At 39.8% G+C, this 26,881-nt stretch overlaps 1 protein-coding gene across 3 annotated transcripts in view; it reads left to right on the plus strand.

Annotated features, from left to right (window-relative positions):
• The window catches only part of GALNT9 (polypeptide N-acetylgalactosaminyltransferase 9), a 155,646-nt gene that overhangs the window by 18,992 nt on the left and 109,773 nt on the right, over positions 1-26,881 (plus strand). The window contains exon 2 of one of the 3 annotated variants that reach the window (XM_026859670.1): positions 10,194-10,374. In XM_026859670.1, coding sequence (XP_026715471.1) covers positions 10,194-10,374 — 181 coding nt within the window. Of the gene's footprint in view, positions 1-10,193; positions 10,379-20,310; positions 20,317-26,881 lie in introns of those variants that run through there. The other 2 variants (XM_026859671.1, XM_026859672.1) reach the window with 2 other exon arrangements.

Here is a 26,881-nt window from a genome sequence, read left to right on the forward strand (position 1 = left end):
AAGGCTCTGACAAAACTCTGGCATCTCTCTTATTATCTATGTGTCCTATCTCACAAATGAGCTTTTATCTTCATCTCCAATGGTCTGTGTAGCTCCTATTTCTTGGTCCTTCCAGTCGTCAATCTGTTTATCTCCTCCTGAATTATCTGTTGTAATTAGAATACATTTTCTCATCTCAAGGGGAAACCAGCTCCAAATGACTATTCTATAAAAGCAATTACTTTTGATATTAGATATCTGTACATAAAACCACAGTATTTCTTCCAATTAGAAAGCACTAATGAATTTTGTGTCTGGAGAGGGAGTAGCCTATGCAATGCTACTCTTTCTGCTAAGCCCAGAACAAAAAATTAGACCTGTAAGGGGGCTGAAGGAAGCCAGCAGTGGCATGTGGCCACACCTTTGAATAGTAGGTTAGGGAGAGAAGATGCTGTGCAAGGATATATGTTCCTTTTTTTTTTCCCTGGCAGGCCTATTGTATACATTGATGGACTTGATCATTCTGCACATTCTGCCAAGATGACTAACACAGTTTTTCCTACTACGCTTGCCTCCTACACCTGGCCCTCCATTACACATTTTTCTTTGTATTTCCTCTGATATTCCTCTTCTCTTCCTCAAATTCTTAAGTCATGAACTAGGAATCTTGCATTTGGCATGGAGCATCTTTACCAGAGATCTCCTTCCCTCTATAGACACAGGAGGAGTTGTGCTGAGCCTTCGCAGTAGGAAACCTATCTCACATATATCAGAACTGCCATCTTTCATCATCTCAAAATAACCTGCATGAGTAGGGAGCTTTGATCACAAGCTTTTCTACAAAAGGAATCATTTCAGAAATATTTGATCATGTTATTTTGAAGAAGACTATAAATCCTGTCCCTAGGTTACTTTCCCATAGGAATCCTCTCCTTTTCATCCCCAAGAAGCCATCCATGCATGGGAGGCACACTGGGATAGAATCTGTTCAGTGGGGTAGAAAAGATCCTCCAGTGGACTATGAAACAACTTGTTTTCTTACTGTTATGAGAAGGATGAAATCTGTAGGCCACTGTTGCACTGCAACCTCTGCCTCTCCTACTGATCCATATTGTCTTGTCTTCTTTCCTGATTATTGTTCTGCATCTGTTTCTTATCTTCAGCATTGATAGTGAGCTCTTTGGGGTAGGAACTGTCTTTTTGGGTTCATGTAGCATTTGCTACAATTAGTGTCCTGAATCTAGACTATGTACTATGAAAACACTAAGAAAAAAGGCTGTTTGGGCCAAATCCTGTCCTGGTAAGGCTTACTAGAAAGGATTTAAGGATTAATACATCACAATGGTAGGGGCAGAGCATGTAGGATGGAATAAGGGCCAGCTTCCTGGCCAGATGCTCATAAAAGCCCTGGGCGTTTTTATGGCATTTTCCATCTAATGTACTTTGAGCACTTGACAGATATTCATAGGCTGTGCCTAAGAGTGCTCTCTGCAACCAGGAAATGTCCCCATTTTAAAGAAGAAGAAGAAACATAGGGCGAAGCACATAAGGGGTTGGATATTAGTCCTCTTTCCAGATAATTTGTCCTAATTTACATCATTTCCAAGATGGTCTCTGCCTGACTAGCATCTGTGGGCAGAAAAGGAACAGCCCTCCTACGGGCAGAGCTGCCAAATCCCTTCATCCCTTCACTGTCACTCAGCAGTCTTCTCTCAGATAGATGTCTTACAAGATTGTCAGTCATCTGTGGATGAAGATTGAGAAACTCTATTGCAAGCTTCCACTTGAACAGACAGAAGGATCTTGAGATGAAGTCAAGGTACAAAACCACTGCACCTTCTAGTTTCTAGAGCCAAAAAGTTGCACATCAACTGCTTCAGCTTTACAAGTTATTGTACTTTTTTCCTTTTCAAACCATCAGCCACAGCATACTGTTTGTCTTCTCCATGGAACATCTTCAGAGATATTTGGGGCTGATACTGGATACTAGGAGACATAAATCTTTCAAGCAAGGATGCAGCAAACTTGATTAAGTATAAAAAATAGGACTGTATTTTGGAGTTCAGATAAATGGCAGTGCTGGAGTCATTTAAATTAGATGTGGTTTTGTTTGTTCCTCTCCTCTTCGCAGAGAGTTGGAGCCTCTGTCCCTGTGGAGTGTGATTTGGTGAATGTTTCTGTATGTAAAAATAAATCTCATCCACATACAACATTCTTTCTAGCTCAGAAAGTAAACACCTTTGATATAGACAAAATTCAGATCAGTTCTCCTGGCAGCAAATCTTATATATTATGTTGGCTTACTGCAGGGTCATGGTGGGAGAAGCTGATTTGGGATATGGAAAGTTGGGATATGCAGAAATTAAGGGCCAGGCTCTGTTTAAGATTTAGATTGAATCAAGAGCTAGACCCTACTGACTCTTTATACTGCATACTACTGTTTGCAAAGTTGACCAAAAGTGTCTAATAGTGAAATAATTTCAAATAAGATTTTTTTCTGGATATTTTTGATCCTTGTGTTTGCAACTGCAAAATTATTTTACTTTTCCAGGTTAATTTTGGTACACTGAGCTATGAATGCATTCAGCAAATTTATGCCTATGGGACAAAACATTTTTTTTTTTTTTCAGTATTCTCCAAGGCAGTGAACATACAGAGCCACTCTTTACCTATGGTAATTTCTTCATTAACCATAGTTTGTGGAGTATTTATGGAAGTCAAGGAAAGAGGCAGATACCTGATTTTGGCAAATTTTTGCATGAGATCCTTTGGCAAAAATGAAGCACACAGCATGGGAGGGGGAGGAAGGAGAAAACACAGGCTGTGAAACTTGCTTGGTAGTTAGGCAGAGTCAGGGTAGTACCATAGGATGGAGAAGAGAGGAATACCATTCTACATGTGATGCCATATGATACTACCCTACACCATTAGCTCTTGCTGACATCACAGGGAATCCCTGGACAGAAGATGCCTCAGCCTTTGCCAGAGAGGACCTGTGTTAGAAATGGAGAGAGGCTGCTTTTTAATTTGCAAATTAATCACAACAGGATAAGAATTCAGGAAGGCACTGGTTTTGATCTCTGGCTCCACCAGCACATCTTGTGCCATCCTGGGGAGTTTCTTAACCTTGCAGCAGATCATTTCTGTCCAAAGGTGGGTAGGATGACTCTTTCCAACCTCAAGGGGCACTGGGAGTCCAGCATCACCAGTGTTTGGGAGATACTGCAATATTTCACTGACAGTTACAAAAAAGCTTCAAGTACTGTAACTTTCTGTACAGTGGGGGCTGCTTTGTATTCAGCAGCCCAGTGAAAGGACATGTGAACCACTATAAGCTAGTGCAAAAACATTATCCTGAAGGACCTCAACAGCTAAAGTCTCCAAGGTAGAAGGGTTTTGTTTATCTCTGAAAAACAGATCTTTTTCTAATACTGAATCTCAATCTCAAAATCTGCTTTTGGGTGCTTTTTATTCAGAGATTTCAAAGCGTTTTGTAAAAGTAGTTACTGGTGCCATTTTGTAGCCTCTGTATGTCCCTTCTTTGTCAAACCATCTGCCTGGTAGAAGTCATCGGCTCAATTTGAAATTGAGACAAAGCTCATGTCACCTCTTCTTTCAGCTGTAGCAAATTTGCCCCTCGGGGACTTGCATAGGCTCCCCAGGGTGTCTCTAGCATCCAGTCTGGGCAATGTACTGAACTCAGCAGCCGATCAGAGCATCCCTGGGCTGTGCTAGGTGTGTATGACACACAAGGTACTGTTTATGTGATTGAGCCTTTGTCTGATGTAAACATGTTATTTCGGAAAACACGTTCCTCTTGGTTATTTTTAGGGATCGCTAATATGGAGCTATAAACAGTAAGACAACTGGTGAGTTGAAACCTTTTGCTTAGTGTTGAACAGCTCACTCATACTGCTCTTTCTTCCTCCTCCTCCAACCAGCTGCTTTTCTTGTGCATCTGCTTCGCTCTAACATACACTGTTAAGTCTTGAAGGAGGAAGACCAGTTTTTTCCTCCATGCCTACAGATATGCCAGTCAGTGAGACTGTAACCTTCATTTGAAGTTTCTAGTTGCAACAGAACAAGATTACAAAATTAGCACAATACAGTAATTCAAGATGGAAGTATTAGGGATGACTCATTAGATGTAACTAATTTAATACCTGCTTCCAAAAGGGTGGTTTACTAGCTTAAATCATGTTGTAAGCTGAGTCTTGTTTTAGCTAGGTTACTGAACCTCTTCTGGAGCCTGTGAACCTTTTCTTTTAAAAGATATAACTGGAAATGCTAAAAGCTTTGTCAATCTGTGTAGAGTTGCTATTGCCACTGAATTTTTCTTTTCTTTTTTTTTTTTTTTTCTTCCTCTTGGTTAAGCTAGGATCTAAAGATTTTTATTGCCTTACAAGGTATGCAGGGATGTTTTCAACAGAGAAATCAGAATTGGACAAGGAAGGAAACAACTGCTTTGCTGATGAATTTTATGTTTTCTGTTTAAAAGAGAGGGAAGTGTTTCAGGAGTTGCAGGTAAAACTGCTGGGTGACTGTGACAGGTTTTTTAGAAGGAAAAGTTTTATTCCTTCCTTTTAAGGTTCTAGAAACCAAAATGCTTTTGTGTAGTTATTCAAGAGTGCAGATGGTCTAAGTGTATATAAACCAGAAGTTTGGCTTTGGAGACCTTCTCAACCTAAGACTGAGACAGGTCAGCAAGGGCATTTCAGAGATTTTGCAGCAGTTCTGTCAGTGCTTACCCAGTCTGGTGGCATTGGTGATGGAGCTGGCCTCGTGATTGTGCCCAGCATCCTTGGTACCACCTGGGCAGACTTTTGATGAAAGAGAGATGAGGTGTGGGAGCAGAGCTGCAGCTGCTGAAGGGGAGGTGACCTTGCCAAAAGTGGCAGAAAGACTAGAAAAAGGCTAAGAACAGAGCTGTGCTATTGTGAATGTGGGTGTATAATTATTTTCAATTGCGTATTTTTATTTTGATTTGTCAAAAGGTTAATTATGTCTGAGAACTTTGCTGAACCTGATTTACAGCTGCCTGTAATTGTGTTGCAAATTAAAAAAAAAAGATAGTAAAATAATCACAGTTGTAGTTTGATCTTGCTTTTCCCATAGTTTCTCACATAAATCTGGTCAGTAATTTTCCCATTGTGACAAGGTTTATGGGGGAAAAAAGGAGGTCTCTTTTCTTCCTAGAAAATTATGTATCCTGCAGAGTAATTAATCTGGTTAAGAAATTAAGACCAGTTCATTCTGCTCTCCATTCTCCCAGCAATTTCTGTCTTACACAGAAATCTCTGCAGTGAGAGCAGTAAATTTGAAATGAATGACAGACGCTAATTATTTGTGACCTCATTGTCATCTGCAGTGTTGAACTGGGTATGACTGATCCCAGCATATGGGCTGTAGATCTTTTCAGTCTAAAAAATTAAAGAAAAGACAGCTTTAAAAATAGCAGCTCACTGGGCATTGCCACTGTGGTCCCCTCTCTGCCCATCACCATTTCAGAGCTGGCAGCATAATTTCAATCCTTTGGTCTGACATGAGCCACAGCATCACGCTGTCAGCAATGCTGCTGTACCCTGCCCAAAATGGCTTCACAGGCCATGGAAAAATGGGTGAAATGGGTGCTAGTTAGAGCCATAGGTAAGTAAATCAAAGATAAAGGAAGCATTTGGAAGTCTGCAACAAGCTTTAAATAAAAGAAAAGAGAAAAGTGCTCTCATCTGATCTCCCTTGGTTAAAAGCCAGGTATATGCTGGAAGCTGAACCAGAAGCACTTTTCCATGTCTTTTTTTTGTTTGTTTTATACTGTTCCCCATCACTGTAGGACCTAAACACCCAACATATAAAATCAATAGCAATTGTCTCTCTGCAGGGCAACAGTATTTCCAGAAATGTATGGCTTTTTCTGTTCTTTCACTACACGAGACCCATGGGAATGAATTTTCCTATGAGCTGTCCCTGAAGGCTGTCTGGGTCTTTGCTGAGCTGAAAACACCCAAGCCCTAGGGCACAAATAACTTGTTCTTTGCTGACTTTGTCTTTGACAGCCCACCTATGCATCCCGTGGGAGAACTGCTGTAGAGTATTCTGCTCCTCCGTGGCCTCTGAGATGTCGTTCCCGTGTTTGGCATGCTGGAATGCCTCTGATGAGATGGTTCTGATCCATGGTCCCAGACCCTTGGGCATCCCTCGGATGAGGGCCCGGAGGGATGCACCAGACCATGTGCTTTGTTCACCAGCACCCTTTGCTTCAGCCAGACCTGGGGGGACACTGTCTGCCATTGTCTGCCTCCTGATCCCATCCCTTGAGACCAACATTTTTTTGAGAGGATGCTGTTGAACAGGCATCTCTTCCCTGTTTTTTCACAAAAGGCCAATTAATGCAGATAACTCTGGATTTGGAGGTTAGCGAGTAATGATCTTGACTTAGCTAGTCATGGGGCAGAGCCTTCTGTTGAGGAGACATTTGCTGAAGTAACAGGTGGTCCTTTCAGATGCAAAATGCTATGCACATGTAATCCTATGTGAGACAGTTATATTGTGTCTGGCTAACCAACCATGTATTGAAGAACATTGTCTGTAATTGCTACATTTAACACACACACACTTATATAAAATATATTATTATATTCATTGTTCCTAAGAACTTCTGGAGACACTTTAGTGCTTTTCTTAAAGAATGAAGCAGTGTGATATCATTTATTTAATTGCTGCTATATATTGGTCAATGTTACTGCATTGCTATAATAACTCAGACTAGGCTACAATCTGGGTAATGAATGGGGAAAAAGCCTCACAACAGTATGTTCTGAGAGTAAGTCAGACAAACGATGATTCTTTCTTAGAACAAGATTAGATTATGAAGAGGTAGAATATCAGATTTAGAAAAAAGGTATATGAAATAATTTGTCATTATGTGTGGTTTGGAAGGCTACCTACCTAATTCTCTCGTAAGAAAAACAGGCAAGTGCTTGATGCTTCCTGTGGGTTGGAAGTTTCATTTCGCTGATACTTGTGCCATAAAGATGCAAGTGTTTTGTTCTGTAAACTGCAAGAGCATACAGTATAAAGAATAAAGTTTCAACTACTGGAATTAAACTGTTGCTTAAAGTCAAATGAACATGCCACATCTTGGAGACCCTTTCATCAAAGCAGGTCAGTTAATGTTAATGAAGTCATCTTCAGTTTCCTTTGATGTAACATCAGCACCCAGCCTAGATGATTCCAAATGATCAGCAAATGAATTTCCACATAGCAGTCTTTCAAGGACACAGGCTTTATTAAGTGTCTAGTTTTCTGGGTTCTTTAACTTCTAAAGTGTCTAATTTGACTCCCTTTTTAATAAGGCCTGCTTATGCTTTTTTTTGGGGGGGGGGCAACTGCTGACTTTTCTCTGAAACTGAGCCCCCCTTAAAGATGCCTTATATCAGGCAAGTAAAGCAGGGGCATGAAGCATCACTGCTTGCTATTAGTGTCTTTAAGTCTAAGACTGTATCATGCATGAAGATTAGGGTGCTGTGTTTTTCCTTTTGGGTGGGGAGAGATTTAGAGTCTCAGACATGTAATTTCTGTAATTACTTGAGCAAGGACTAGTTGTCAGGCTAGGAATTAGGCCCTTCTGTTCCAATTTTTCCAAAGGAAGTAATATTAAATACTAAAGCTAGTCAAAGTGCCAAATAGCCTCTCATCATAAATTGGAACAAAAGGGACAAATGTTACAATTTGCTTAAATATGAAGCTCCCTAAAATATTTTCAGAAATATTTAATGTGTATTGAAGTGCTTCACTTGGTAAGGTAAAAGAATCTCTGTTGTTGGAAATCACTAACTGCAACACAACTCTTCAAGAGTTTTAGTCATGTTTCAACAGAAACTATGACTGTCTCGTTCTTCACCTTTCTGACAGAAAATGTTTTCATTAAAAAATTCAAATAATCCTTCTTAAATACCCCAAATATCATGATATCACATTTTTTGCTCACAGCTTCCTCCTTTGCATGACCCAGTTGGAGACGTGGTTATATCAGTTTCTAATTGTGAACCTCCCCCGTGCTAGTGTCTCCCTGTCCCTGCAGAATGCAGAAGTTTAGTACCAGCTGCAGGTTGATCACTTGATGCTAACCCAGTTGCTTTATGATGATTGCTGCAAGCAAGAATGGAAGGAAGGTTCTCTGACATTTTTGAACCAGTTTTAGCGGAAGAAAGGTGCATAAGGTACATTTCTACAAAGAAATGTGAGCAGTAAAGAAGAGTGGTTTGTGATGTATGAAGTAAGTCTGTTCAGTTTTCAGGGGTAAAATCAGTTTTTCAAGAGATCATGTTGGGTTAATGTTAGTCATTCAGAGTAGGAACTCTTGGTGTGTTTGTACATTAATAGCAAACTGTAGGTGTCATAATATTTGTAATAATTAAGATAGAACCAGTCAGGCCTGCATTAGAGAATGCAGCCAGTGTCATAGGTCCCATCCAGACTCCGCACGCACAGGTGTGTCTCTTAGTGAACAGCAGTTCAGCACAGTGCTATGATTTGGATTTGTCTCTGAGTGAATTGCTACCAGTGTAAGTCAGCAGGAAATTTTGACTCATGAACTAGCTCCTCTTGGCACTTAACCTTAGCATTGGATTTTCTCATAAGCACTACAGAAGAAAATGCTCTTTCTACAGAAGAAATTACTCTTTCAGATCACTAACAGAGTACTGTCTTTCTGTTCTGGGCTGTAATTAAGCAGAGATGAGGATGGAGATGTAGTGAGGACAGTGTTAGCAATGAGGTGCAAGAGACATTCCTTCATGAGGGACTAAACTGTCCCAGACCTTATTGTGGCTTGGGGAAGCCAGTCCCAGATTTGTAATGATTTGCGTGTCTGTTAATAGCAAATGTTGACAGTTTCTTTCTGCCTTTCTCTGTAATTGTTTAGTTGAAATAATGACATTTTCCTCTTGAAAAATTATTAATTCAAAAAATGTTGAGCAGGTCGAGCTCTAATTGTTTTGCACTGCGCTGTAAGTGGTTTGGAGGATATTTACACATTTCTGTATGGTATCCCCAAGACTATTATAAATAACTTTTTCACTTACAATGACTTGATGATAGTGAGCCTTTTGGAAAGGAAAGCTTTCACATCAAACACAGGATGTTTGAGGAGCTTATTTATGAGAATTCAGCACCAAGTTAAATGTCTGTGGCCACAGAAGAGGTTCTTGGAGATGTCGTCATATGGACATTTTTAAAGTTGGTTTAGTTTTGCTCTACATGTATATCTGAGTTGACCAGTAATATACCAATGAATGAAACTTATAAACGCATTGTTGACTGGCTAATATCTCAGTACTAATCAAGTGGGGCTAATTTTTTTACCTCAAGTGTCCAAACTTTCTGATCCTATAAGCTGTACAGAGCCAAGTGTCTTACATAATATACATACTTAATTCGTCAGATGTCTGAAGGACAGAGGAAATCTGGAGTAATTCCCAGGTGAGAGATGGTGTCAGCTCCCTGATAGTTTTAGCACATCTTTGTGGGAACAGGCTGGGCAAGGTGTGCAGCTGAGTCCAAATGATCCATCTACTGACTCACAGGGTGAAATGAGATTTACTGTGTATTTCCTACCCAGCAGCAGCTGGTGACCAGCACAGCTGTATTCCCAACATGGGAAACAAACCTGAACCATTCAAGAGCTGCAGGTGGTCTTAGAGCCACAGAGCAGATGCCTCAGCTCCAAAACTTATTCCAGAACTGACACTAATATGGATTTAAAACTGGCAGATCTACACATGGTAGAAATTCAACCTATCTCCCTTAAAATGAATGGAGCTATACTGGGCTCTACTGGGAAAGGGCCTAGTCTCCAGTTCTTATGAGGAAATGATAAGGAATATATCTTAAGGATAATTAGGCATTTTGGAATGTTTGGAAACAAGATTCCTGTTTCCAGGAATTTATACAGGGAAAAGGAGAAATGGTGAAAGCTGCTAGTTGGTTCTTTACAGCTTGCTCATTAATAATTATTCGCAGATACTACAAGATGTGTTGATATGGACTCTGATTTGAGAAGATGAGGATAATCTCCACAGAGTCATGAGGGTTTCAGAGCTGAGTTTCATGGGACTTCAGATCTTGTTTATCTAAAAATATTCTGTGGTCACAGAAAAGGCTAGACTCATTTATTTTATATTAATATTTTTTTTGTTTTTTTCTTTTTCATTTAGGTCTGGCAAAACCCATGGGATTAGTTGAAGGTCCAGGAGGCTTGGGCCAGGGGGGAATGGCTGCTACCCTGAGAGATGATAGTCATGAATCAGAGACTAAGTATGAAGAATATGGTTACAATGCCCAACTGAGTGACAGGATATCACTGGACAGGTCCATCCCTGACTACAGACCAAAAAAGTAAGTTGAATTCCATATTATTATTATTAAGAGTAAGTGATTGTTGTTCTGTTGACCCATGGTGGCATTCTTCTCTTCACATCCCCTCCTGGTTAGTCTGACAGCAGTTAGTCATACATACAGCCCTGAGTTTATTGTAGATTGAAAAGAACAACGACCATCTCAAGGATGAAGTACCATGCTAAATGCATAGCTAATTCTGTGAGTAATATATTAATATGCACATTCAAGGCCTCAGATCAAAAACTACATCAGGATATTGGTGCTTATTGGGTTTGGTTCACTTAAAAAAAGCCAGGTAGTGCCGGCTGAGCCCACCATCAGAGGTGGGAGCCTTAGTCTGTACTTCTTGTAGTCATGTGAAATGGAAGGTGGGGCAGTGACAACAAACTCTTTGCAGACACTGGTCACTTTAGAAAAAAAGCACCACTTCCTATCAACTGCCTTTACTTCAACTGGAATTGTTTAGTTGGGGTTTACAGTGTACTCAAACGTGGACTAACTGTAATCCATTGGGGTCCTATAATTCCAGTAAGATTTTTTTTTTTTTGGTCTTTGGAATGTATGTTTATTTTTATTTTTATTCTAGTGTTATAACACAGTCATGTGAAGACTGTTTGACATTGCAATTATATTTTTAATATTTGTACTGATTTATTATATTTTGCATTAAATGCCTTTCAAATCTTTCATATTTATGGAGTTATGTATCTTCCAGATGAGACATCCGCACTGTCATCCTACGAATGACAATCAGTAATGTCTTAATGCAGAGGAGATCAGCAGCAATGCCTAGTTACTCTCAGGAGACAGAATTGAAAAGAATACTTAATTAATTTCTAATAATAATCTTCTGTTTTAGAAGATCCACTGGGGCTCCTAGGCAGAACTGAAAGTTAAATAAAAAAGTATCTTATTAAGTGGCGAGAAAAGTTTAGCCAAGCAAAACAGCTGTGCTCTGTGAGTAGATTGCAATTGAGTTAGGATTTTAGGCAGTTCAGGCTGCCAAAAACAAAATCCAGCACAACAAAACTTCAGTTTAACTAGAAATTTCATTAGCTATGTTACATATTAATCTAATCTCAGAAGTATTGACTCAGCATTTGTGTTCTCAGGCACTTGCTGTACAGAAGAAAACCTAGATAAAAGAAGTGGCAAAGAGGAAAAAAAATCTACTGCTTTGATATCACTTTTGATGCAATTATACTGACTTGTCCAATGCTCTCATCTCTCCATCACTTGATGTATCATAAAAATCCATCATGGAATTATTCTGGGGAAAAAGTAGTCTGTAGTTATGCCAATATTTGAGTTGTGCATCAGATCTGGTCCAAAGACCCTTAAAATCAGTGTGAAGTTTTTCAAATGAAAGTCAGTGAGGTTTGACCTGGCCTGTTATTAGCTGCTGCAATCAGGTAGATAATAAATGAGAATGCTCTGATAGGAAATACAAAAGCAAAGGTTGCAGAGCTTGAGTCTAGCTCAGCAGCTGTCAGAAGCATGAGAGCATTTGCAATGCAGTGATGTTTCACTTCAGATTATACTCTTCCACAGTTTTACTTGGAAGCTTTGATGAGTCATTCAGATAAGCCGTTTGACGTGCTCATTTTGGGAATCTCATAAGGCCATGCTGCATGATTAACTGCCTGAGCTACTGGGAGAATTGCCTTCCTTGTGGTGTTTTGACACTTTTGAGGTGGTTCTAGTTAGGTCTAGATGCTGGAATTGAAATGCTTGTCTCCAGATACGAGTCACAGGAAAACCCTTCAGATTGAATTTGCTATGAAAAAATGGGTGAAAGTTTGGAGAAGGTAGAAGCTTTTATTATATGAAGAGTTTTATCCACTTCTATCAAAGGAGCCTTGGCTGACATTTGATTGCCATTTTCTATTAGAAATTTCTGCTGTCCTCATAAGCAGCAATTATCTCTGACCCCTTCAAATGCACAGCTACTCATGTACAGTCTCCCACTGTAATGCTGAGAGGCAGTTTTCACTCTGTATCCTGTCAGCCTCTTCTTATCTGCCACGTAGTACCACATCTGCTTACCCGATAGGTGATGGTTGGGCATCATAGCCATAAGGCAAAACTGAGCTTGATTTTCTGTTTGGTTTAGACACTCTAATTATAGAATAGAGAGAACTAAATCTCCGGATCTTTGAGACAGGCTTGGGGAATATCACTCTTGTTTTGTCCATCTTTGTATGCCGGCTTGTCCAATGGTCTATCTCTCTATATCTAGATAATAGCTCTCATTGCTGAACCTTCTCAGTCTGCTTGTGATTTATATTCATGTCATTCCTATAACATTTTATTTTTAAAAAGGGAGGGCTTTTCATTTTTAAATTGAGAAGCAAGGTAGAATTAATGTCCATGGCCATGCACAAAGTCCATGGCCAGTCTATGAATAAAAACAGTTATCTGGGTTCAGATTGCCAAAGTATTAAACCATGTTTTCTCCCCATTCTGGCTTCCATTTAAAATGTTCAGAGCTACATATTTGCACACACTAGTAAGGAGAATTTTACTCAAGTCTGCATTGCATAGACATAATTTATGAAAATAAACATGATTTTGCTATGCAAATGCGGGACTTGATATAGGCTAGGCTTAGTTTTCTTTTAAAAGGAATTTGATCAGAAATACTGTCTTTTAGCTCATTTTATCTTTGATTTCCCCCCCTTATGGTTCTCCAGTATGTTATTCTGGTAGAATAAGTCTTTTGTTTCATCTGCTAGCATAGCTTCACTAAACATTCAGAGTTTAACTCCTTTTCAGGACGTGTTTTTATCCCCACACAGCAAATTAAAAAAATGTTACACTAAAGAGGTGTACAGTCAGCCAGCGTGACCATGAAGGCTCCTCCACTGGAGTCACCTCCATGTCCTTCACCTGCAGTAGTCTACAAGCCTGGGTGGTTAGTCCTGCTCTCGAGATGCTTTTCCTGTACACTTGCATTGTGTTCTGCTTTCCTACCTGCCACTGCTAGTGCAGATATTTCTTTTATACTTGGAAGCCTTTTCTTTGAGATAGGAATTGCTAAGTCAGTGCAGGAGACAACAGCAGATTTTGTGCATGTTGTGTTTGTGTGCCAAATGGAAGCAATGACAGTAAATAGCTTGCTTGTGATTATAATTCACACAATAATTACAAAATTATAGTTTGATCCTAACGTGGTATAATAAATACGTCTCAGCTTTTTCTTCTCTGATATTGCATCTCCCACAGCTTGAATACTTGCCCTGTCTCTGTGTAGAAAGCAGACAACCCTGGGGAAACAATCCAAAAGCATACTGTGAATTGATATTTCAAGCTATGTGTGGTTTCAAGAGACATATAATACAGAGAAATTACAATTTTGTTTTATAAAACAATGCAAAGCCTCCCCAATAGTTTGTAAGTTTATTCAGTGTGACCTTGAACACTATTTTAATTTCTTGTTGGATTTCTTCTAAATCAAATGGGCTGATTTTAAAGTTGTGCTGATGATCTTTCCATAATATGTGATATGTCTTAATGGTGTCTTTTGCCTTGAAAGCAGCTGAGCATAGTGCAGCTGAGTGCTCTGAGAAGATGCAAGGTGCAAGTAGTGGGAAAAAAAATGTGTTTAAGGTCAAGCAGAATATTCAGTATTTATTATGGTTGATTGATGAGTATTTAGCAATGTTCAGCTAATCATCCTAGTATTGGACTGACCTGAGATGTTGCTTCATGTACTCAGCTGAAAGTGGTCGATATCTTGTTGTCTGTTAAAATATATAAAATAACTCTAATGTGGAGGTCTGGTTAGTGCTGACTGTTATTAACTATCTAAATTCCACAGTAAATTTTTTAGTACATGCAAAATCTATGTTAATGCCGTAAGAATTTTGCAGGATTATTTTTGTTACAAGGGAATTCATAATGCTTGTTATGGAATTATTTTCATCCCCTGTCATTCAGGCACATATAAAGCTTGAAAAGCATTTCTTAAGTGCAAGCCACAAGAAGAGGGGGGCGAGGAAAGTAGCACAGGTCTCTGCATGTCCCTGCTGCAGCCCCATCTTTGCTTCCCAGTGTGCTGGAGTTTTTCAAGGGCTGTACCACTGTGGAAAACATGTTGCAGAGAGCTCAGGGTGTTTAATGTCCTGATCTCTCCTTCCAGCAGTAAAGTATTAGCAGGACTTTCTATCTCTCACTAACATACCCTATTTCCTCAGTGCAATGGAAGAAAGGGACGCTTCTGTTGTAAGGAACAGGTTATTTTTCCCTTGGAAGCACACAGCTAAGCTAGAGCTTGCTCTGTGGTTCTCAGGGAAAAGTGTTATTTAATGTTGAAATATTACTGGATTAATTTCCACTTATGTTCTTCCATATTCAAAAGGAGTGTTGTGATCATGTAAAGCTGAGTACTTAGTGGAGATAAATCCAGTGTTGACCAGTGATCCTTATGTATATATGTGGGAAAGCATAAGCACATGTATTTGTATCAGTTTTCTCTACTAATCCATAGAGATGTAGAATAGTCTTGAATCCTACACATGGGAATACTATGAAAACTTCTGGGCTGTGTGCATGCCTTTCTTATCATAACATCAAAGGGCCAATGTTTGACTGAATAGATCTGGAGCAACACATCTGAGATTTTGATGGAGATCCACACTTCCGAACAGAAGTGCTCAGAGTCAGCTACCTTAAACCCCTATGTAGTCATTTGTCTTCAAGTGACTTGATTTGTTAGGGGTACTGGGAGCAGAGAAAGAGAACAGGTTTATCTGGGACATGCTGTATTGCTACAATAGGCTTCAGGAACGGCAGCAGCCATCCATCTGCCCTTTTGGGGAAATAACAGCCTTCACTGCTGCCAGCTGTAGCACAAAATAGAAGTCTGCTCCAGTAACAAAGGATCAGACTCAATCCTTCCCAATCATGCATGAAGACAGAGGCACTACAGACCCATATGACAAAAGATTTTGACTTTATCAAAGATAAAGAATGCAGAAAAAGTCAAAACCTTAGGGAATTTCATTCAAAGGTGGGGGGAAAGGCCCCCAGAATTACAAAAGCTGTTTTATAGTGTGGTATCCTGGAAAAATTGGGAAGTGTCAACTAACCAGATGCTTTCAAATATAAGCATCATCTCAGGATAACATCAATTCCCCTGTTCTTTCTGGTGCACAGGCTGGATCGCAAGAGGTTGAACTAGACAGGTTGAACACCTGTAAATCTGGCATTTTCTAACTTTATATCGCTCGACTTTGCAACTTGAATAACTTCTGGGGTTTCTTTACATGCAGGCCATGTCCACACATACGCACACATGCACTTGTCAAAACCACTTGCTGTGATGCATTATGCATACTTTTGAGAAAAGTTAATGTCATCCCGGAGCTTCCATAACGGCTAAATTGGCTTTTACAAGAAATTGTCGCTGCTTGGTGAGGATCTTTAATTTAACTGATCTTTTTTATGCGACTTGATGCCGAGTGCATTGTGGCAGTTCAGTGATAACAGTAATACTAATATATGGATTCAGTCTGCTGGCTCTATCAGCCAAAGAAGGTATTTCTTTGTGTTACAGTCATGGATGTTTGTATTGAGAAAATTCAGCCCTAAAGAACAAACTTATTAATGCTGAGGCAACTCAAGTCTTTAGCCATAAAAAGCAGAGGAATCTAGGTCTCAAGGAAATTACTTTCATTTATTCAGTTCGTTTATAGAGGCAAGCATTTTCGTTGCTTGCTATAGACATTTCACAATAGCAAAGGTATTGCATCTCTAGGGTTCTGAAGTGTAATTAATGGTTCACTCTGCTCTATACCTAAGGAAAAGCTTTTTTAATTACCTATCAAAAAGGATTGTGGAATTGATCAAATAGTGCTATCAAGGGGGCAGACATGGTAAATAGACCTCTGATTTGTTCATTCAAGGGTTTAATAACAGTAGCTAGTATGAGGCCAGTAGCTAGAAAACAGCCTTTCTGTAAGAGATCGTCCTGCCGTGGCTGGTGAGCCCAAGCCTTTTGAGAACGCAGGATGCTCACCTTTAATTTTGACCCTTTCTTTTGGCGATAGAGCTCTGTGGACTCGCTGTGATATTTGAACCATCAGTCAGCAGCTCTTTCGAGCCAAATCATTATATGTGTTTGCAAGTTCTCTGTCATGAGAGGAGGATCAGTGGGCTGGTACAACAGCCCCTGCCTGAGGCTGTCGGAGCGGGCAGCTCCTCTGCCCGTCTGTGTTGGATGTCCCTGCAGGAGCAGGGCAGGAAGGCAGATGGCTTTCAGAGAGCATCAGCTTTTGGATCAGTGGATTGGAGAGGGCTAGACCTGGTATTATTTGATTTTCTCCACCTCTGCAGCTTGCTCTGCCTCATGACCCACTTTTCAGATCCTCTAGGGACACTGAGTATTCTATGCACTGTGTAAAAAAATGACACAAAAATCTCTAAATTAAAACAGACCCTGAGGATTCTACCCAGGTTAACCAGAGTGCAACATAATGGGCCCCTTTGCAAGGAATATTTGAACTGGAACAGATCCAGAGCTTTTCAGGAATCAGAATTTCTGATGAGCAGAAAATGACAACTGAAAAAAACCTACCTAAAAATATTTTGTATCAGGCTGAACATCTTCTGTGAAATGATAATTTAAACAAAATGTTTAGCCCAATGAAAGATTTAGTTTCCCATGAAAAATTTAGCTTTAAAATAATGAATTTTCTATCACTGGATTCTACCAATACTTTCAGATTAATATCAAATCACAGTAAAGTGAAACAGTTAAAATTAAACGTTTCCAATTTTCAGCTGACAGTGTTTCACAATCATGTTTTTTTTTTTTTTTTTTTTTTTTTTTTGCACCCACTCTCAATAAATTAAAAAAACTGTGCTAAAATTCTGAAAAACCCATTTTGGCCACTCTGATTGTATGGTGAAGCAGAGAGAAGGAAAAACAGAGAGAGAAAATGGAGCAGACAGAATTACCTCTGGGCAACAGATTGAGATTGTTTATTGGAGGGAAATTGAGTAAGAGATTAAACGAACTGAAGTGTTTTAATTAGATCCCAAATCAATGTCCAGATGTGGATTTTGAACAATGTAAAGGGGGCACGTGTGTACACGTGCTCTGGGACTTTATATAGATCTCAAACAGCTTTGCCAAGCTACACAGGCCGGACATTTTCCTCGGGCTCTGAGTCCCCTACAGATAGCACAGGCGCCTTTGCGCACACGTTATCTGTATGCACAACTGGCAGTACAGCTTCACAGAGGTGTACCCGAGTTTGAGCTGACTTTCCATCTTGCCCAAGAGCAGAAGGAACTGGTGTGGACTGAGTAAATCCTTGTCCTGCTTCCTCTGAGGAGGGCTGGACTCTGACCAGCTATTGCACAGCGTTTAGCGTTGTAATTCTGACTCAGCTCATTTGGGATATCAGTTGACAAACTAAATTTGCTCATACTGCTGCCTCTGGGCCAGTTGTGCTTCTTTGTGTATCTCTGTGTATGCCAAAGGCTTATCACTGCAGTTTGGGAAGTGTTTCCTACTTGGCTGTAAAGGGCTCAGACTGAAACTGTGTAAAGCCCAAAAAGATGGAAAAATCACCCGGTCCTTTGGCTGGGAAAGGAAACTCCCTGTGCCAGCCAGCCCCTGCGCTTTACACCCCAGTGCTCTGTGTTTGTACTGTATGTCTGTAGTTGTCACTGAGACCTGTAGTCGTGACTTGACCCTGTTTATGAAGGTGCTATAGGTCTTTGCCCAACCTCTGCTGGAGCTCTGCTCACTCTGCATAAATAATGATACATTAATCAGGATGTGAGCTAAACCCTTGTCTCTAAAATCCCAGGACAACATCAGGTCTTTAAATATTTAATTGGTTATACAGTGCTAAATTGCTCCAATAAGGAGATGGACCGAGGAACTTATTTACACTGGGACTGAGTTTCCCAATAACAATAAAACATTATAGAGAAACTTTCAATCATCTTTTGAAGCCATTATCGGGAAGGGTCTCTGATTTTGCTTGATCAACAGCAGTAGGTCATGACCTTGCGGTAGGACCACTTGACTGCCCAGGTTGCACTACACCAATACTCTGCCTCTGCTTTGTTGTGCATAGGGGTTGGTGACACCAAAAGGTTTGGGTAGACAGTACCAAAGTTTTTTGAAGGACATGGCTCCTAAGCAGAGACTCCCCATGAGCCAGGCTCCATGCTGTCTCCATAGCAGCAGTGCCAGACACGTGTCAATATCTCACAGGTATTTCTGATTTTTGATAGAATTTTTTTCTGGCTTTTCCCATTAGGTACATTATTGATTCCCTTTTGTTTAGTGCTGGGCTTTCCAATTAAGTAGAGACTTTAATTATACCACAAAGTGTATAACATAGATCTTGATTATTAACACTGGTCCATGAGATAATGAAAGGAGGACCAGCAAGACTGAATTAAAAAGAGTCATAAAAATGAACAACCGTTTCCAAAAACCATCTTACGTTCAAATGCAGTTTTTCTCTTGTTACACTTTTGCAGTGTCTTTGCATATATTAATTGTTGAAGACAAGTTCTGCATGACTGTCAGCACTAATAAATGTAGATTTAGTGGACTGAATTTGATTAACTAGGGAGCATGAAAAATAACTGATTGCAACGTTGTGTTTAAATGCAGTAAGACTGGAAGCCATTCCCTGCAATTTGTCTGCACCAGAACGTACTCTTGAATACATGAATAGTTTACCTAAGGTGGGTTGCATAATATTGACTAAGAATTAGACATCTAATTTAAGGTGATCAGCTTAGCTGCCTTTATAGTCAATGGAGAAGATGATGACGTGGTAGCATTGCTTACGAAGTGTAGTATGTAATGTCCCCTGGAGCTCTCTCCTTCAGCAACCTAAGACAGGCAGCTTAAATAGGTTTTCAGGTGAATCCCATCCAAAATTAAATGCTCAAAGGCATACAGAAACAAGAGGGAATTTCTGTATTAGCAACACATGTTGAAGAATGACCTTCCAGCATGGGCAGGCTGGGTAATGTCCCCACCCAGCAGCTGTGGAAGCTAAACTGTGGATGCAGCACAGTTTTCAGCTGGGAGGAAAAAATGATCAAAAAGCTGGTTTGCATCCCTCAATTTTTCTTACAGATCATAAGACTAAATGTGTCTCGTGTGACCTGCACGTTTACAGGTACCTTAAACATGATAGCTTTTTTTTTTTTTTTTTTAAAAAAAAAAGAAGTATGCTTTAGGGAATGTAGTAATTTTCTGAACTTGAAAACAGAGTGCCACAATATTTTCATAGCAGAAGGAGTATTTCCTCCTTAAGGAGAGCAGTGGTGGGGTGCTGTCTTCAAGTTGTGTATGCTGTTCTTTCACAGGTAAATATATATCTGTAATGAAAAAGCACTACTGAGATCCAGCCATGACTTGCATCTGTCTGCAGCTCTGTGTTGGCATTTTAAAACTTTATTTTCCCTTTCCTGGGCCTGTGGCTTATTGTTGCCCACTACCAGTTCCAGGGAGAAAAGGGTACTCCTGTAAATTTCAGAACCATCATGTTTTGTTACACGCCATGATATCACATTACAAGATAAAAAGAAGTAACAGAAGGAATCAGGCTGTGAATTCAGGGTGGTATTTATTCTGCTTTTATGTTTCATTACACGTATCTCTGTTACACTACACCTGATACCCTTCTTACAGCTTTGAATGAATTCTTCTAATGGTTTGAGATGATCCCCTTTTCTTTTTAAAAATGTGCCATGCAAATTTAGTTTTGCTGACAATGTGAGATGTGTATTATCTCCAAATATCTTCCTGGTGTAACTCCAAAAATTAGCTAGTTTGGGTTTCTATTTTATTTGGATAAGTTTCATGCTATAAGAAATTCAAGGTTTCGGGTCAAGTAACATTAAATTTTTTTAGTTGTTGTTTGTGTCTTGGTGATAAAAACATGAACAGGCCAAAAAGTCAGACAATTTACTCTTCTGTCTGAAATAAAACTGAATTGTGAACTCCAAGTTGATGCAGTGTTTCATTTTAATAGTGTCAGGTTTTGCTTGTTTTGCCCGTGTCTCCTGTTCTGAGTGAATTTAGTGCTAGTAAAAGTGAGAGACTCTTAAAACTAGCCAGATCTGGAAGTACCTGGCAGTTACAGGCTAGCAAATATAAGCTCCCTGTCTTGGTTAGCTTGATCTAGATGCTTTCCAAGGTTTTGTTTCTGAAACAGCACCTGTCAGTTAGGTTGTTTGATAGTTTTACGATGTTGAAGTATGAGGGCTCTATTTGCTCTTCCTCAAGCTTCCTGAAAAACTCTTGGCTTCTGTTGTATTGCTTCTAAACCTTCTGCTGTGGTCTCAGAAACAAACCTAGCTGGTTGCAACTCCAAAGGAGGTCCAGGGACAGTTGCTTTCCGTGCAGTCTGTGCAATCTTTCCCCTAAATGTTTACCAAACCAACTGGCTGTCTTAAGAAATTATTGTGCAATTTTGGCCTGCATCCTCTTGGCCACAAGAAATCCTGGAGCAGCTGAATGTTCCCACCTGGAGACTTCTCTTGAAATGTGGTGTAAACCCTGAGGAGGCAACTGTGCCCTGTTGCCTCCTTTGTAAAGCCAGCACCAGGCAGATCACTGTTGTGTATTTCTTGGCCATCCAGACACATTTGAGTAACCCCCGTGAACAGGCATCATGCAGTATGTATTACTAAGCCTCAGAACTCCAAGGTGATGAAAAAACACTCTCTGCATATAGCAGAAGGAGATCAGGGTATAAAATGTGGTGTAAAATCAGATAACCCTGATCACTGTGGTTCTTGACAATTCTGTGCATTGAGAGGAATAGTCTTGTGAACACTGGGAAAACTCAACTGAGAAATTTCCCTTTTCACACAAAACTTGTCATGGAACTTTTAACTACCTGAAGTATTGTAAAGGCAGGGTCACTGTGGAAATGCATGGCATGCCCTGTTTTTCTAGTATTTTTTTCATTCAGTGTGGAAGTAAATGTTCTGTCTTTGAAAGACAACTAGCTTAAGTCTATAATTAATGAATATTTGAAGTAAAGTTACTCTTTGCAACAAAACCTGGTATGGGCTATGATTTCTTAAATTAAGAATCCTTTGTACATTATTGTCCACCTCTTGTGTATAGATTGGCATATACATGAAAATACCACTTGGAAAACACTCCAAATCAGTGTTTCTTATGCCCCCTCCCCAGAAAGTAAGCTGGAAGGCCCTTGCTCAGCAGAAGGTTAACAGCATGACAAAAGAAGAGGCAATATTATTCTCTGTTTTCTGTAGAGAATTGTGATGTAGGGATCACTTAAGCAATGACAAGAAGTCATTCAGTGGAGGAGAACAGCAGAGCTGGCTACCCAGCACAAATAAACATCTCTCCTTATATGTATGAATTGAACAGAGAAAACAAGGTCAATTGTCATGCAGACATCAGCAAAATCCAGATCCCCTTGGTCTAAAAAGTGTACCTACAATTGGTGGTGGTGGTGGTGTGGCAGGATTTATCAGTGAGACATTAGGCAGCTTTAAATTACAGGAGACTTCACCTCTGTATTGTTTATGCACAAAGCTCCCTGTTTCTCAGCTTCTAGAAACGAAGCCCTCTGGAGTTGCATCTTACCTGTGTGAGATGCCTTCAGGTTGTCAAATAGTTCCTTAATTAGTTTATTTTCTTCTTTGCTCCAAGGGATGAGTATATTATTTCTTCTATGCTCCCAGACTTTTATTAGTCTGCATTTATGTATTTTGTCTTCAGAATGACCTAGCATTGGGCTAGCCTCTAGGGTAGTATGAAACACACCCCTCTGGCAGAGACAGTAGTTCAGACTTGAGTAATGGTAGAATATTAATAGCAGCAATAATAATTAAAACGGTGCACTAAAATACCCTTGGGTGATGTTGCTAAGTTAGCCCATACCCCTAAAATTCCAGAGGAGAGGCATAAATTTTAGTTATTTCCATCCACAAAGTGAACAGTTGTCTCATTCAGCAAGTGGAGTAAGCTTTCATCCTCTCTGTGGATGTTTCATTAGGACACAGTTCCCCCAGAGGGTCATGGTGCAGTTTACATTAAGCTCAAGATAAAAATGACATTGAAGTTTTGCTCCTGTATTTTCTACACTGCCTGAAAACAAATGCATGACCTACAGCTAGTTGGTTGGCTTATTGCCTTGGTGTGATTAACCCATGTGTACCCAGGAGACAGGGAATTTGTGTTCTGTTTGCTCATAGCAGAGCACTCAACTCCTTTGCCTGACAGATCTGGGAATCTCTGGAAGCAGCGGGGGGAAAGTTTCTCCAGGTGCAGGTTTGAGCAAATAGTCTGGATGGAACAGCTTGAATGTGTCTGTCTGTAGATGAGGGATGAAGAAGGGCATGGTTGTGAACACAGCCTCAGTCTGCTGGGCAGACGGTAAATGGAATAATCTGTTCCCTCAGTGCAGAGCACTCACTTCTAGGTTTCTTTCTGATGGCAAATTAATTTCAATCTGCAAACACCGAGAATGTGGCTTCAAAATGTCTATGATCTATGGGCAAATAGGAGAAAACACCGGACAACATAGGCTGAAAAAAGGAAATCGGATCTCAGCAGGGAGGTTTGGGCAGGAGCAGTGCATGGATGTTGAAGTGCTACAATGGCCATATTGTCTAAGAGTCAGGAAGAGACTAACATGTGTCTTTGGCCCACTCGAATTCACAATCATGCTTAAGTATGTTGCTTGGTCTAGGATGTGTGCCTAATTTCTGTCAACCTGAGTGAAGAGTAAGCATATGCTGACCTGTTTTTCTGAATTAGGATAAGCGCTCATAAATATAAAAAAACCCCATACGTTGAAGTGTTTTTCTGCTATGAAGTGTGTGCCCTAGCTATTAGCTTTGTGCTAGACAGTAAATGTGGCTGGGTTTTTAAAAAATGTTTTTATATCTAAATGTAACAAAAATTAAATTAAAATGCAAGAGTTTTCTGAAGTGCCCAAAATAATTGGAAGGTAAGAAACTGTTGTTAACATTTAACTTCTAGATGCATGAAATTGTTGAATACTGTGCTGTTCACCTCTAGCTAGCCTTTAATTTAAACAAAAGCTATAAAAGTGCAATTAGGCTCCAGTCCAATGAAGCACTTAAATGTGTTCCTAGTTTTAAGTGTATGAGTAACCCCAGTGAAGTTAAGACATGCTTAACTCCTTTACTTGAATAGGACATTTCATAAAGTAGTCATAATAGAACAATCCTGCAAGTATCGATGGGAAAGATGTAAAGAGGAGTAAAGTCCCACCTGCACTTCAGGATCTGACCGCCCTTAGGTTTTCACCAAGCTGTTTTTGCCCAGTGATTTATCTTGCAGAGTCCTGATCTAAAGTGCACTGAGATCTTTGGATGTGCTCCATGGTCTCTTGCTCAAAAGACTTTGTCAGGCAGTTTCCTACCCCTGTCTACCGAGGGAAATACATAAGGTACATGCACTTTCATTTGTCCTCTCTGCTTGACTTGGAGAGATGCCTTTTTATAAACATGCTGCTACTACCACCAGGCTGGCTGCTCAATCCCATATAAAGCTCCTAAACATCATGGATTTAATACTCCCATTTTCAGTGCTAAATCAATGTTCTTTATGCATTTGTTCTTGGAACGCTGCTCTATTTGAACCATAATTCTTCTCACGTACCATAAACTTGGTCTGTTTTCACTCTGGTAGAAATTGATCATTTTAAAGCAAGAGGAAAAACCCTGTGACTACAGTTTAAACATTTCAAGGCCATTGCTGGTTAGTCAAATCAGCTTCTGCATCACCTCAGCACGCCAAGTGCTGTGATTACCGGTGACGCGTTACCTTCCCGGGCTACAACCAGCCTTGCAGCTGCTGGGACAAGGCAAAATTAAGAGCTGCTCACTATGGCTTTGGCAGGCAGTGGTTTACTCATTTTATGACTGACCTCCCATTTGGTTGTTTACTCCTCCAACCAACCTGTATTTGTACATAGATAGAAAGAAACATTCTGCTGTATAACTGGATTTGACCAGAGATTAAAGCTGGTCTCCTGTGAAATATACTGGAGCCTATTAAAGAAAGGATTGTTTGCCAAACATTGTTGTGTGCCCTCCCAAGAACATAAAAAACATTGTTAGCTGAAGTAATAGTGGAAAATGATTGCATTCCTCTACCCTCCTCCTTACCACCACACTGCAACGTGACAACCAACCTGTAATGAAATCCGTGAAGAGCTCTGCAGCAGTTACCTTGAAAACTTTTTTATTGCCCTACATTTCTAGATAACACTGGGATACTCAGCCTCTGTCCAGCACCAGCAGCACCAGCTGAGGGATTGAGATCCTAAAAATTAAACAAAAGTACCTTGAATTTTTTATATTAAATACTTGCAGTAAATTTTTTAATAGTCAGGAATAACTGTGTGTATTTACATAGTATCTGAATAACAAATAGCTTCAAGGGTACAGCATAGTGTTCTGTGCAAATGGAAAATGGTAGGTTTGTTCTTATACATTATTTATTGAAAACTGTTCCTTTGATTTCATCCACTCCACTATTTTTACCTTACGTCTGGAATGGACTTGGAGTGCAATAGGAGAGACATTTCAGAGAAGGTGGTATCTTAAGATATGTAGTCAACTTTTGGATATCTGGGCTGTTATTTTCTCACTCCCTGCAGACATGCTGGGATTAATTTTTCCTTTGCCATAAATATCCTTTTTGGGGATCTTGATGCATCACCTTGAGTAGAAGAGTACTTCTTAATGGGAAATCTGCTAGAAATCGCTGTTGGAAACGCAGCTGAATAGCTGACATCACATTGCTAGCTGGAGAGTAATGACCCTTGGTGGCAGGAACAAGAAGTGGTGCCACGGGGTAGCAGCCAATTTTGTGAATGCACCCTAGAAAACATTTTCTGGCTTCTTGAATGGCTCTTTGTGAACCTTCCCTATTTGAAATATGAGGTTTTGGCGAAGCACTGAGATGAGAGTATGTTCTCTCTCCTCCATAGGCGGCATAGTTCCCAGAAATCAGTTTCAGAAAGTTGCAAAAACCATTGTGTTTTCTGAATCTATTTTGCTGGCAAGAACTTCAAATCAAAGCACTGCTATTGTGAACTGGCAAAATGCCTATAGATTTGCCTTTATTTAGTATCACTTCATTGGTTTCACTGATGTTTACATTTCACTTCAGGTTCAAACAGCTCTCCAATTGCAAAGCAGAATTTTGCAAGACAATCTTTATGTTTATTTTTTTTAAGACAACTCTTGTCTACTTTTTACTTCGAAAGGATGCGAGCTAAAAATCCAACTGGAACAGGAACCAGCATCTTTCAGAAATCTTGAGAATCACTTGACAAATCTAAATAAGCCATTAGTGTTTAATCACCTAAAATGAGGCAGAAAAATGTCACTTGGAATTTAGTTGGGCTCTTCCTTAAACTTTAAGTGCAGCACCATTAAAAATAAAGTCACATGGGGGATACATTTTCCTTGGGGATTTCTGAAAAGCATTTGAAAGCAGATTTCAGCTTCTCCATTAATTTCCAATCAGCCTAATGCTTTGTGATGCAGCATGCATACAGCCACAGGCAGATCTGAATGGGCACACTAGGGGATAGAGTGGAAATTTCTTACAGATGGTATTTCAAAACATATTAGTGACTCAAGTTAAGTTACCAAAAAAAGGCGAATACTTTTTACTACAGAAGGATCTGAGCATGATCTTTTAGCCATTTTTCATGTTGGGGCTTGTTTCAAAGTGATTGGAACTAGTTTGAGCATTTTTATATGTATAAATCAATATGAATATTAGACATGATGGCAAGTTTCTGGTATTGTTTGCCTGAGGAAAGTCAGAAATAGCTCACTGAAATGTAAGGCCTCTTATTTATGTGTGTGGCAGCTACATTTAGAGAGTCTAATAATCCTAAATGTAAGGGTGAATATTCTTTACAAGTGGGGCCATCTTCATGCTGCATGTGTTAACTGTGCTTATATATTTTGCTATCAGTCATTGACTGGCAGTTCTTAGGGCTTTCTACCATATACATGAAATAATTTGTCATAGAGAAGGGAGGAATTAAGCCAAATAGATCATCGAGTGTGTTTAAACACCAATATATAAACGTGTGTTGGATTTTTTTTTTGTGCAGAGAAATTAGTCCAGTTGTACTGGCCTGGAATTTAAAAAGAATGGAAAAGGAATAAAAATTCATGTTTGATTCTCAGGAAACACTTGTCCCATGTGTATTATTGCAATTTCATGGGGAGCTTTAACCTACCCATGGAACTGCCTGTATCCCAGCTTGAAAGGTCTCTCTCCTTCATGGAAGTGTTACAGGACAGAAATCCCTGTAAATTTGGTCTAGGAGATAGGACAGAGAAGAGAGAGTTCTAAGGTATAAAAGACATTTATTTTTAAAAGGCTGCTGCTATTCTTCATTCTGCAAATCCTACAGGCATGAAGTCCAGTTGTTCAGCCCAGGAATGTGGGAAATTCCCAGGACCAGATGTGTGCTGGTAA

This window comes from Athene cunicularia (genome assembly GCF_003259725.1).
Source record: "Athene cunicularia isolate RWA chromosome 15 unlocalized genomic scaffold, athCun1 chr15_part1, whole genome shotgun sequence".
Taxonomy (NCBI): domain Eukaryota; kingdom Metazoa; phylum Chordata; class Aves; order Strigiformes; family Strigidae; genus Athene; species Athene cunicularia.